Source organism: Triplophysa rosa, linkage group LG18 (assembly GCF_024868665.1).
Source record: "Triplophysa rosa linkage group LG18, Trosa_1v2, whole genome shotgun sequence".
NCBI classification, from domain to species: domain Eukaryota; kingdom Metazoa; phylum Chordata; class Actinopteri; order Cypriniformes; family Nemacheilidae; genus Triplophysa; species Triplophysa rosa.
The window spans coordinates 1,223,803-1,238,438 of record NC_079907.1 but is presented as its reverse complement, the minus strand read 5'-3'; the positions used below and the strand labels follow the sequence as shown (position 1 = coordinate 1,238,438).

The window sequence follows — 14,636 nt, the reverse complement described above, 5'->3', positions numbered from 1 at the left end:
TTGCTATTTTACGCGCACTTCATATAAGGGTTTAAAGGTCTCCAACGATTATCACAGAAGAAAATGAAATGATTTGCTCTCATTCTCGCCTAATTTCTACTAAACTCTCATTCATTTAGCTGCATTCAGCTTTTCCCTCCCCTTTTGGAGTGACAGGCGGATGGAGCCACATCTGAACGAATCACAAAGTGCTGGAATCTACTGCCTTTGTCTGATACACTCATCCAAAGAGGCGAGAGGGGGTCTGCGCAAAGGAGGGGGGCTGGAGCTTTTACAAACCAACACAAGCGACCCAAGTCGTTCAGTCCCGGCCCGTGTGCGCACGCAAACGAATCGCGTTGTTATTATTAGGACAGGTAGACACAGGACACCCGCAGTCTCCAATGGTTCTGCTATCTGTCATCCATGCGCAGAACGAACCACGACAGTCCTGCGCCTGCTAAACGAAACCACCGGGATATAACCGAATGGACGGAACGAATTCTGGACATCGACCGCTGAAAGAATCATGCATTCCCAAAACATTTAAACAAGCATTCATTTGAAAACAATTCGTTCTGACCTAGAAGAGCATGCGGTCATGACTGACACCTGACAAATCCTCCGTCCATTGGCACTGAACGGACTGTTGCAACTTTCTGAAGTTTCCTCGTCCTCGGCTGGATTCACGTTACATATCCTCGTTTCTTTCAGTTGTTATTCGTGCAAGAAAGACGAGACGGCGACTTCAGTTGATTATCTGTCTTTTCTCTGTTATCCGATGGATATTCATTGTAAGGCAGACCACTTCACCGCCATGCACCGTGAGTTCCACAGGAGTTTATCTGAAGAATATATCCAATAGCCAATTTAGATCATCAACGGAATGCATCTTTGTTAAGAGCTGAGCTATGATAAAAAAGAAGGTCAAAATTAGACAGTGCGCATTTTCAATTGAATAACAAATAGCATAACTGTATGAACTGAAAAAAAAAGAATAGCCTACAATTAAAAATGATAATTAAAAACTCGATTAATTAACAAGCTCAATTTATATACATTTGGTAAAGAAATTGAAAAAAAAAACATGACTATATACAATATAGAGCTATTATTTACACCATAATTTAATATATAACTATCAAAATAGTTGTCAGGGTATTTGTAATAATTTATTTCATGTCACCAACAAAGTACAAAATATTTGAAATGATTAAAATTACATTTTCATAGCCGTAGTAATAAAACATATTTAAAGCAGACTGATTAATGTTTCTGAAATAGTGTTGTGAGCTTTAATTGAATTAAAAAACACACAGGAAAAAGAGAATAACATTACAACAATATGTAATGCGATCACACATAACTGTTTCATTATTTATATCCAGGGGAATGAAAACAATAAATGCTCGTGTAATTTAATCGCTCCACGAGTAACAAACCCAAGCATTGTCTCAACAGAAATACACGACCAGGGTGGGAGTTTAACGTGCGTCACCAGCACTTAAAAACGTGAACAAAAAAAAATATCAATTTAATAGAAAGCAAACTCTTCACACAGTTACAGAGCAATGTCAAATTCTCTTTTTGATTTCATAAAAAATCAGGAAACGCTTAAAAATGCTGCTGCTCGTGTGGATTAAAAAAGCTCTTTACTTATTATTATTCGTTTATATTATGTAAAGATACATTTTTCTTATTGTGATGAAACTAAATTGTTTAGGGACAGTGGGACAAAAAGCCGATAACAATACATTTTAATGATGCGTCTGCGCATATGCATATCTGATTGGATTGCATATTCGTTAAACGAAAATAAAGCAGATAAGCACGTATATTAATTTTAATATCTCATACAAACATCTGTACAGGTTTAATATAAGTAATATGATTTAATCATGTATTATCAAACACAAAATGCACTTGCTGTTCAATAGTGACGGCCTGTATGTAATGTTATGGTTTGGTGGTTTGGTGTTGTTGTCTCCGGTATAGGGCATGGGGGGGTGAACCAGCTGGGCGGGATGTTCGTGAACGGCAGGCCTTTACCTGACGTTGTGCGCCAGAGAATCGTGGAGCTCGCGCACCAAGGGGTCAGGCCCTGTGACATCTCCAGACAGTTGAGGGTCAGTCACGGCTGCGTCAGCAAGATCTTGGGCAGGTGAGACCCCCAAAACAACATCATTACTCCAAGACGCCCCTGTAGATGCAATGCATAATGCATGACAATAGAGTAAATAAAACACTTAACCATTTAGCAGCACATCATTTGGAATGACGTAAGGTTGCACTTTTCCACATGTGTCTGCTCATTTTGTTCTCCTCTATATTAAACTAACCACGAGTATTTTCTCGTCTGTTCAATATGGTAATTTCAGCAATGCGCCTGAGGAAATTCACAATCTGTGATAAAACATTTTTTGAAATAGATGTTTTACGTCTCACTTTGACTTCCCATAACATGTCCATAATTCATTCAAATCAGACAAAACAATTCTCATTTATTTATAAGAACCTCTCAATTTAAAAATGATTTTATTAAATGCAATTTGTTAGCAGTATCTGATTACTGGGCCTATTTCAATAAAAAGGTCGAGATGTAAAACGCTAATGAGTTTGCACTGGCTTTGCTTATTAAATAAATGACATATAATGGGTTATAAATAGATTTGTTAGCCCAAACACATCTCAAGTGAATGTGATTTGATGTAAGATTTTAAAGCATCTCATTGAGAGCAGTTTTTCCAGACACGTGAAATTGTGTCAATTTATTTCAAGTATGTTTAAAATAAGTAAACCAACCAGATGGGCTGGGCTGTCAGCGCAAATCATATATGATAATGTCGGGACTGGGCTGTGTTAAGTAACTTAAACATTTTCATAATTTCGAAAACACGCAGCTGTCGTTTATCGTCCTGTGGTTATTAGTTTTGGTCATGACTTACAGACGGTTCTCGTTTCCTCAGGTATTATGAGACGGGCAGTATTAAACCTGGAGTTATCGGAGGATCCAAACCCAAAGTGGCCACGCCGAAGGTGGTGGATAAAATAGCGGATTACAAGAGACAGAATCCCACCATGTTCGCGTGGGAGATCCGGGACCGGCTGCTGGCGGATGGCATCTGTGACAACGACACGGTCCCCAGCGTCTCCTCCATAAACAGGTGATTTAACAATAATAATAAAAAACTCCTGACGTCAATATATAAGCATATCTGCGAGTTTTGGTAGTTTTGGTACCAAACGTATCCTTATAGAAATGATGACGGAAAGAAAACAAATAATGATGCTTAACATGAACATTTGGATACGATTAATAATGATATTGGGGGAAACAACACTCATGGATGAATGAAATAATGTTTGAGAAGAAACATACATAGTTTATTATTTTAGACAAAATTGCATGCGTTTCGGTTGTTTTAGAATATGTTCTGTATTTTTATACAGTAGCTGGAGTTAACTGTGCTGTATTGAGGTTTTGTTTTTCGGCGTTGTGCCGGTGGTCTTGCGGCTGTAATTCAATCCTCTGCTGCAAACTAGCTCAACGATGACAGAGACCAAACCTATAAAATCTTATCAGACCGAGTGAAAACCGATCAATGAACGGTGATCTAAAAGAGACAGCCACAGCCCCCTCAATTACACTTTATAGTGTTCATCTTCTCTTCATTTTATTTTCCACAAGGATAGAAAAACGACGCCATCATTTGGAAGACAGTTTGCCAGGCGACTTATGCGAGAATCCTGGCGACGTACATGCTTCATAATTTGTTTAATAAATATCCTCCCCCATAAAAATCACAACATCGAGATCGTAAACACTAAAGACTAAATCATGTTTATTTGTGCTACTATAATCGAAAGAATTTGAAGCAAAATAAATTATTGATAAAATGCAATTAAATGAAAATGTTTGTGATCGTATGGTCTGTTTTCCTAGCATTTGAATTCCAAACTGGAATGATGTCCAGTCGGCTAATGTAGGCTTCAATATGGGGAAAATCTGCAGTATGCACAATCTATAATCCAATATGATCCTATTTACATCCTTATAATTGGTTAAATGGTGGTTCAGGGTGGCGTGTAAGACCTGCGTGGAAAAAATCTAAACGGTAAAAAGAAGCAGTGAGGCTGAACTTTGGTTAAGATTCACTCTTCCATAAAACCAGACTCTGCATTACATTTTAATGAGCTGACGCCAAAGAATAGAAGAGCCCACACAAGAGAAGAGGAGGCAAGAAAAAAATTCATTTCATGCCTCGTGGTCGCCTAAAAAGGGCCATTTGAACGTCTTTTGACATGAACTTGTGAGATAAATTCAAAATGTTCGTTCATGTAATTACCGAAGCCCCTTAAAATCTAATTGAATTCACTTTGGCTATTCTGAAACAGGAAAATATGACTTTGTTTATGAGGAAAATTAAAATATGAATGCATGTGATTCTGGAATAATTTAACTTTAATGAAACACTATTTATTCCTAGATTTTATTTAGCAGTATGTTGGTATACTCATGCCTGAGGTCCTGTCTGGAGAGAGAGAGAGAGAGAGAGAGAGAGAGAGAGGTGGTCCTCAATCATTTGATAAGGCAAAAACAAGCAATCTATTACAGATCATACAGTATATACAGCAAAATGAAGAGCATTTCCATTGATTATATAAGTCGTGAATTTTTAAGTAAAAGAAAGTCAACTTTTATTCAATAATTAAATGCTTTATGATGCATTAAGAGAAAGAGCTAAACTCAGGGTGCATGTGTGTAAATTTTTCTTAAACATACATTATTAAACATGACAGTGTTTCTGTTGTACTAAACTGCCTCCACAACCAACAAGTGACAATGAAACCACGAGCTTACAAAAACCTCCTCAATGCCGCTCAATATTATCGATTCACTTGTAAAGTCATTTTAATATTTCTTCTGAGGATTCTCAGACACAGCCAAGATATTAATTCACTCTTCCAAATGACTTATTCAATGAGAGAAACATAGATTGTGGATAAAGTCTGCAGATTTATCCTCCCCAGGCCATGCAAGGGGTCAGGCACCGGTTTTAAAGGAGAGAAATGAAATATAAAATTGATATGTTGTCACTGGTGGAGAGCAGATTCTGTCTGATCTCTCTCGCTCTGCCCCGAGGACACGTCCTAAAGCCACTGGTTATTTCAACAGATATCAATAGTACAAGCACAAGCATTTTAATGGATTTATATATTTGTGCTTTGAATAGGATCTGTCGTCGCAGCGTGTTCTAAATATTTTTGCAATCAATAATCTTCATGGGGCATGAAATGAAAGATATGTCGCAGGAAACGCATAATCTTTGCACGCAGTATGCAAGTATATACTTATTGCTCAGATGTTGCTCTTTCATAGAGATTTGATTGAGCGCTCACTTGCGTTTCATTTAAGTCATTGCTTATGAGAAATAAAAACAAACACAAATGAGAGTGTAATTGTCGAGACACGTGAAGAGTCTGGAGGTGTCAAATGAATGTAGATTGTAGAGGTCAAATAATCTGGATTTGAGCAAATTCGATGAGAAATGTGCGAGTTCATATTGAGATCTTCCATAATAAGATGAGGCAAATCTGAGCTCAGTACATTGTCTCTTCTGTAACTCTAACGACAGACACATTTGTGAGATTTCTGACTCTCTTTCTTAAGAGAAATATCTGAGACTCAGATGAGACTTTCCATTTGCTCTCACTGATGTTTTAGAGAAAGAATTGAGACATTAAAGAGAGCTCATCTGTCATTTGTCTTATGGTTTACTGTGTGCCAAAAGTCTCAGGTGACATCTTTCTAACACGACCCGCTCATTCTTTTATGAAGTAGGTTTAATAATCTCATTTTATTTCAAACACTATTTGTAATATTTGTAAAATCCGTTCAGCCACCTAAAACATACACATGAAAGCAAGGTTCACGGATGCTTCGGCCCTCTGTAATGTGTTTGTTTGCATATGTCTGCTGAAAGAGGATAAATGGCATTAGTGATGAATGGATCTAAAGTTTACAAATGAGCGCGACAGCGGGCCCTTTTCCCAAAGTGTCGTTCAGATTAACGGACTCAGATGCTGGCGTAAGCTTGTACACCGCACTGAGCAACTATTGCTTTCCTGTCACATATAATTTATAGCTTTCCATTTGCATCCCGGTACCCATGTGGCTAATTCAGAACTTTTTATCCTCGAGTCTAGATCAATAGAACCTCATCCACACTAGAACCAAGCCTGAGGCTCTCCTCGGGAACTGAGAGAGAGAGAGAGAGCTGTACGGATGATTATGGAGGTGAAAGGTTGTGATTTCATGCTTTGTTTGCAAGATGACTGAAGGCAGAAGAGCTCAGAGAGATTCACAATATTTCTCACCTTAAAGGAACAGCCGGTTTCTCGCTCGGCTAACACAGGATCTGAACATCTGCGATTATGTCCTCTCAGAACCCTCTGCTCTCAGACGTCTGAGATGTAAATCTGAGATTATCAGAGAGAAACTCCGGAGGTCTGTGTGAGTCATGTAACCGTCTTTATTCCGCAGAATCATTCGGACGAAGGTCCAGCAGCCGTTTCACCCCTCACCAGACGGATCGTCTCTCTCCACCCCTGGACACACTATAGGTAAGATCACCACATTAAGACTACGGGACATTTCTGGACCACTGGGAAATATTGATTTTCCATACTTTACTTACTTTTAAAGAACGTTGACAACCAAACAACACCGAACCCCATTGACTTCCACAAAACCACTGAGACATTTCTCAAAATATCTTCTTCCAAACCCTGCATATTGAACAAATCTTTCAGATTAACATGACCCTGGTGACCTATTTAAATTGTGTTCGATGCATCACAGACATGTTTTGATATGTGTGCATCATGTAAGAGTGCAACATCACATCTATCACCTGATAGGTTGCCCGTCCATACTTCCGTCCACTGGCCCCTCCCACACCGGTCCCCGTTCGTTGGGCTGTGTTTGTTGTTGAGCCCTGATATATTTTGGGAAACAATTGATACGAGTTGCTATAAACCATTTTTCTGGAAACTGATGTGATGTTAAACACATGGGAAGAGTTTTGATATTTTATCCTCTCTCGGTCCACAGTTCCCAGTACAGCATCTCCTCCAGTCTCCAGTTCATCCAACGACCCCGTGGGATCTTACTCCATCAATGGAATTCTGGGTATAGCCCGCTCTAACGGAGAAAAGCGGAAACGAGATGCAGGTAAGTCTGCGGTTTTTCTATTATTGACAACCTGCAGCAATTTTGTAGAGATGTGCATGAACCATTTAATTAATTAACTGTTTTAATTGTAACTTCGCATGTGGATAAAAGCGTCTGCTAAATGACTAAATGTAAATGTCATCTGATCAGTATTTAATGTGTTTTTTTTAATGTAGAATAATGAATTGATTATTTATTTTATAAATGTTTGGATAACAGTCCATGTACCATTGAATTACATATTATTCACATGAAGTTTCTGGTTTAAATGGATTTTATTTTTGGCACACAATATTCTGAGCAGTTTGCCCTTGAAGGTGTAATGGTTGCAGTATTTCTCACGTGTGTGATGGTGAGAGGGTTTTGATGTGCTGATGTGACCCCCACAGGAGTCTGTGTTATTAATCCACTGCTGTGATTAAGAGAGCTTCAGTAATTACATGTCAAGATGATGTAGCCAACTAACAAACTCACTCAAACAAGAACGGCAGTGTTAAGAGGACATTTAGCCCAGAGATACTCAACCCCCCCCCTTCTTTCTTCTTTCTTCATCGGAGGGCATAAAGTCTGCTCCACATTGTGATTTATTTTGAAGAACCAGCAGGTTAGATCTGATGTGTGAAGCAAAAAACGATGCGTCTTATTTTTAGCGGTGAGTTCATGTAAACTTTTTTGCGTCTGCGCCCAGCAGTGACGTTTGGGTTTAGTGGTGGAGCTTCATAAATGCTTTTGAAAAATAATTGTACCTTTTTGTACAACTCGCATCGTGCAAATTCAGAAGATTGAAGCTCACAACGTAAAATAGTTCGATTTCTAAGATGATATTCCGCAAAATTCAAATATTGCCAATTTTTTGTGCTGTTTGCAAATTTGTGCCCAAAGATTCAGATCGACAATGAGGAAGACTAATATTCAGACTGATGGTTGAGCAGTACACCAAACACATTTCAAAGGTTGTTTCTTACACTGTGTTTAAACTAGACACAACGTGATAAAGTGCCAAGCGATGGAAGTAAGACAAGAAGTTTTTGCCCTAACCAGCTACACCGAGCGACGAGATATTTTGCTGGTGTCTTAGGTTAAATGTCTGTTGGGTCATTCAAGTATTTTTATTTTTAGTGTGGACAGACTTTTTGCTGACAAATTCAGGCCTTGTTAGGACAAAACAAATGCAGAAATATGAAAATGCAGAAAAGCCATACCTAGAAGCAAAAGATCGGCATGCAGGTCACGTACTTCTAAACGCGCCATCTGAGCAACTTCCACTGAGATGAACTGGTATTTTTAGATCTTCTGGTTTTACTCACAGATGAGTTCATGTTCCTGTAGAGGAGGTGGATAGCAGAGGATTAACTGGCTGTTAAATCACCCAAATATGAAAATCTTAAACATGGCACACAGCTGATACGGCCCGACCATTCCACATTCAGCAGCGGCGGGTGGAAACCGCTGTTCCCGTGATCACACCTGCAGTCATTTGTGTTGCGTTGAGATTCACTTTCCTGCAATCAGACGACGCAAGGGCGCCAGGTGACAACTGTGTGTGTGCGTGACTAGGATGACTGAATGTTTGGAGGGTTGTTGTTCTCAAATGATCCTCTTGATGGGTGGCCATTTTCTTGAGTTGTCAAGGGTGTTGAGGATGAAGAGACGAGGAAGAGAAGCGCAGTGTTTTTATGTATAACTTCACAAATGGTCATGTGATTCAAGAACACACACACGCGTGCGCATACTCACTTTATCTTTGCCAGACGAACCTGCAGCCGCACAAACGCTCGCCAGTTAAAGATGCTTTAAAACCCTTCCCCGCAGCGACATCTAACAAAAATAGATTGTGAAATCCCATAATGCTTAAAATCTCAGACAACACTCTCACATGGCCTGCATCTGCAGCATCTGAGACTGTTACCGCCAGTGTTGGGTAAGTTACTCTGAAAAAGTAATTAATTACTAGTTACTTAGCTACAGTTGTAATTAGATTACTGTACAAATTACTCTCTCCAAAAAGTATTTAATTACTAATTACTTTCTATATCCTACATCAACCTTGATTAGAATTGATTCAAGGATAGACATGAAACAGCTTATTAAATTAATTCAAATAGATAATAAATAACTACATCAATGATTCTCATTAACTGACTAAAGTATACAAATGTGAGAAGGATACATTAAAGCATATATTTTAAAGTTAGACTTATAATTTTGATGTCTTTCCACTATTGAATATATTACACAGTATTTAGTTCAATTACATCAGAAGTAACTGTAATTAAATTACAGTAAAAATAAGAGTAATCCCTTACTTTACTTTTTTCAAGGGGAAAGTAAATAATTACAGTAACTAATTACTTCGTAACTAGTTACACCCAACGCCGGTTACCGCACTTCAGTTTATTTGGTGTTCAAAGGATTCTACTAGAAACAAGGACAATTTTGTCTTTTGGAGCAAGAACAGTGTGTTTACAGACAGCACACAACACTCTAAAAATGCCCAACCATCGGGTTAAATAAACAAAAAATCTTCATATTCGAGTAATGTAAACCCAAAGGTTTGGATTTGCCCATGTCTGACCCAAACATGGATTGAAACATCCCAGCTTTTTTTATAGTGTAGACGTTTCCACAGAAAACAACAGCAACAAAGTGACGCAATATCCAATGTAACATAACAGATGGTCTTAACAGACAGAAGGATTGTGTGTTTTTGGCCCGGGTTGTGGCGGCATGCCAAGAGAGTCCAGGAGCTCTTGTGGGTCTTACAGTAAGTGTGCAGTCAGCATCATCCTCCGACGCCGGCCCCATTACGAGCCGAGCGGAGAGATAATGCGCCGTGACACGCGTTATGTACACGGCGAATCTGAGAGAGCGGCCGCAGGGACACAGGTGTCACGCCAGCCATTAATCTGACAGCGCTACTGTATTACTGCAAATTAAAAGTAGCACGTTAGAGAGAGAGAGAGAGAGAGAGAGAGAGAGCTCTGATATCCACACGGACTCTGGCTGTCTGAGCTGCGATGCTGGAAGTGACATTTAAGAGAATTTGCAATTCCGCCGAGAAAAGCTATTACCACGCAAATTAACATCTAACATCCACAGCGAGCCCCCCCCCCTCATCACGACCACCCCCTTCACAGCTGTCTGATAAGAACAGACCATTAAAAAGATGAGAGCCGTTTTACACCGACCAACCCAAGACACCGATCGGGTACCAGCTGAGATTGTACGTTTTTTCAGCGAATGTTCAACTAAGTGCTTGTGTCTATGCTGGGTAATGTACGGTTAATCTTTAGCTGTAAAAACACCTCAAAATAATTATTGTCATGTAAGCTCCTGTATGTACACATGCTGTTGTGACTTAACACGCCAGTATAAAGAGAATTTGATAAATATAGACCACTTCGCAAGATGTAAACACTGGTCCAGATGCACTTCCGGTTTCATTTAATTTTTACATCTTACAAACGTAATTAAACCTGAAATGCATTTGTTCAACATTTTGATTGGGTTATAAATGTTCTGTTGGTTGTATTTTGTTCAAAGGTTCAAACAGGAAGTTCAAACTGAAACAGGAAGTTCCACAAGACCAGCGTTGAACCAGCATTGTTTACGTCTTCCGAAGTGGTCTATTATTCTTTAAATAGGTGACCAAAACGATGGGCTTGTGTTAAACATTAAACACAGAAGAAGCAAAGTTGTAGAGAAACAGACCCTCAGTACTTTACCTCCCTTTCGGAAATTTAGCACGGTAGCCAAACTGTCCTCCAAAATACTTTTATACTGTAATAAATCGCATTTAAACACACATCAATTTTTGGAGAAACAACTGTAAATAAAATATTAACACAATCTTACAGAAACTCGTAACTATTTTATGAGATGGCTAATTCGTACATAATCATACAGTGTCATTTGTACGTTTTAGTGTGAGCTGCTTTTGCAACAGTGACGCTTTTGTGACCATGACTTTTTTTATAAAAAGCATAATTTTTTTACAATTAACATCGTACAACTTTACACGAATTGCACTTAGAATATATAATAAACAAATTTCCGTTAGATCAAGGCGGAAAACACATATTTTTATGACTTCTTTGATGGCTTGACAAAGAGGTTTACTATTTACTGCTTTTATATACAGTAATAAGCGAACGTTTTTGTAAGTGTTACATCATACAACTTCATATGAATTAGTAACCTCAAAAATGAACTTTTTTGCTGGCTTGACAAAGTTTGTTTAATATTACGAAGATTGCGGCAGAGGTTTAGTTTAGTCGCATCATAACACTAGTCTCTCTCTCTCTCTTTGTGTCATAAGGTCAGGCTCTGTAAGTGTGAATCCTGTGGTGTTATCTGCTTTGATAGAGCGCGTTCCCTCGTTACCTCAGTCTTAATACTGACTCATGTCAGAAGGAATCCGCTCCACTCAGTCGCCGATCAATAGCACAGCAGCGGGGCAGCACACATCGCAACTGTGTGCCAGCGGCTCCACGGCGAGCCATTCAGGCTCCAGGTGAAAGCTATTACATAAGCACTAATGAGAAGAAAACGGCCTGCTGCGGCCTTGATCAACTACTACTATTTGAGCACTTTACTTTGGGAACCTAACAAAAAAACAGTGCAAAGATCAGAAGAGCCTTAAAGGGACAGTTTAGCTAAAAACGAAAAACATCATTTACTCACCCTCGTGTCCTTTAAAACCAGAAGCAGAGCATTCTCTCGGCACTTCTGCGTTCAATGAATGTGAAGGGACGCTGTCAAGATACAAAACAACAGAAAAGTGTCATAAATCATTAAACATGACATGTGCACAATATTCTTATGTGATTCTTTTTTATTAGTTGAAAAATGTATTCTGGGTATTTATATCACTATTAAACAATCCCAAAGCAATTCATTAATATTTCACGAGCTGTCCAATTTGTGAAATATGAATCCATACATTTAAAGGGATAGTTCACCCAAAAATGAAACTCATTTACTCACCCTCAGGTTGTTCAAAACCGGTCTGAATTTCGTTGTTCTGTTGAACACAACAGAATATATTTGGAAGAATGTCAGTAACCAAACAGATCTCACCCCCCATTGACTCCCATAGTATTTATTTTCCCAACCATGGCAGTAAATGAGGGAAGAGGTCTGTTCGGTTACTGACATTCTTTCACATTTCTGTCTTTGTGTTCAACAGAACAACAAACTTTATACAGCTTTGGAACAACCTGAGGGTGAGTAAATGATGACAGAATTTACATATTTGGGTGAACTGTCCCTTTAAGTATGATCTTTTGTGCCAGCATGTATGGGGGGGGGGCTTCATTATTGCCTTTTCTAATAATCATGTACTTTCATACTCATCCTCAGTTTGTTTCAAACCTACATAAATGTATTTGTTCTGTTAAACACAAAGAAATCTATTTGTAAGAATGTTAGCCATTTTCAGTTCTGTGACATCGTCCACTACCATAGTAAGATTTTTTTTTTATTCTGTTGAACACAAAGTGAGATATTTTGAAGAATGTGGGAACACAAACAGTTCTGGGGCACCTTTGACCACCATTTCATTTTTCCTATGGCAGTCAATGATTGAAATTGCTAACATTCTTCGAAGTATCTTTCTCTGTGTTCATCAGAACCAAGTAATTGATACAGATATGAAATGACATGAGGATGCGCAAATGATGACAGAATTTTCATTTTTGGGTGAACTATCACTTTAAGTTGATCCCTACTGCCAAAAAGCAGTCCATGCAGTAATAGCCGTGTGTGTGTGTGTGTGTGTGTGTGTGTGTGTGTGTGTGTGTGTGTTTATCGGTGTGTAGGAAGCTGATGTCCCTGCTGTAAATGACAGATGCAGTTATATTGATCAGGTCTGTGGCCTCAGCTCCCTAATGGCACCTAATTAATGACTTCATTTACCCCTGCGCCCGATAGTGCAAATACCCACTCCACCTCAAAGAGCCCCGCGGGAGCCGTCCACACAGAACGCTGCTCAGAACCGTCAGCTTTAACAGACTGTAGGAGGAAAAACGCACGGCTAAAGCGAACATCACTATCGCAATCAAGCTTGAAGGGATACTTCACCCAATAATAAGCATTCTGTCATGAATTACTCCCCGTCAAGTTTTTCCAAACCTGTATAAATGTCCTTAATCGGTTGAACACAAAGAAAGATATTTGGACGAATGTTAGCAACTGACATTTCTGGGACATCATTGACCACCATAGTGGGAAACATTATTGTACCATTGTTCTGTTGAACGCAAAATGAGATATTTTAAAGAATTAAGGAAAAAAACATTTCTGGAGCACCTTCGACTACCATTTTAATTTTCTTGGGGGGAGGGGGGGTAATTCATGACAGAATTTTCATTTTTGGGTGCAGAATTAAACCTTCATTTGTGTATTTTCAACGCTACAGACATGAATGATCAAATCCTGGAGTGTAATTACACTCTAAAGAATAATTCATGTGGCTTAGTAAATATTACACAAATAAACAGTTATACTATTGAAAAATCACTTTATTGTTTTTGCTTTGGATAAAAGCGTCTGCTAAATGCCTAAATGTAAATGTACACAATTTAAACAGCTTTAAAATGAACTCAAATTTTTTTGTGTAAATTGTTTCACGCAAAATCACAGTTACATCATTTTAGAGTGTACATTTTTAAATCGTCAGAGGCAGTATAACACTTTAGAACACCTTGGCAACCACTTAGTAACGCCTTGGCAACTTCCCACAGGACCCCTAGCATCGTGATGACGAGTTCTGCTCAGGCGATCACCACTCACGGTTACTTCACAAAATATCAAATCATGTCGGACACACACACACACACACACACACACACAGAGCGAGAGAGTCCTGTGTGTGTGTGTGTGTGTGTGAAACACTGATCTGTGCAGAAAGAAAAGGTCACAGTGGCGATCTCGTGGTAATAACCAGCTGAAATGGAGCCATTAGACAGACATGACTGATCAACTGAATTCAGCAGCAGTGACAAATGTGAGCTCAAGACGAGACACGATGAGCCAGGACACTCATTCATCTGAGAATCTGTCACTCCATCCATCCATTTTCTTCTCTTCGTTCGTTTTTCTTTCTTCCCATCTTTCTCGCTCTTGTTTCTTTCTCTCACTTTCTTCTCTTCTTTTGTTTCTTTCTTACTTTCTCGCTGTTGTTACTTTCCATATTTCTCGCTCTCAATCTTTTTTGCTCTTGCTTATTTCTATCCTTCTAGCTCTCGTTTTCTTTTCTTCTTTATTGACCCCTTTCTTCCTTCCTTCCTTCCTTCCTTCCTTCCTTCCTTCCTTCCTTCCTTCCTTCCTTCCTTCCTTCCCTCTTTCCCTCTTTCCCTCTTTCTCTCTCCTTCCTTCCTTTCTTTCTCCTTCCTTCTCACATACACAACACACAATTTTGGCT

At 38.9% G+C, this 14,636-nt stretch overlaps 1 protein-coding gene across 2 annotated transcripts in view; it reads left to right on the top strand.

Moving 5' to 3' along the window:
- Positions 1 to 302: 302 nt before the first annotated feature.
- Positions 303 to 14,636, top strand: part of pax2b (paired box 2b) — a 29,649-nt gene continuing 15,315 nt past the window's right edge. For both annotated transcript variants that reach the window (XM_057359115.1, XM_057359117.1), the window contains exons 1-5: positions 303 to 803; positions 1,975 to 2,140; positions 2,946 to 3,143; positions 6,524 to 6,603; positions 7,094 to 7,213. In XM_057359115.1, coding sequence (XP_057215098.1) covers positions 761 to 803; positions 1,975 to 2,140; positions 2,946 to 3,143; positions 6,524 to 6,603; positions 7,094 to 7,213 — 607 coding nt within the window. In that variant the 5' untranslated portion in view covers positions 303 to 760. The remainder of the gene's footprint in view (positions 804 to 1,974; positions 2,141 to 2,945; positions 3,144 to 6,523; positions 6,604 to 7,093; positions 7,214 to 14,636) is intronic.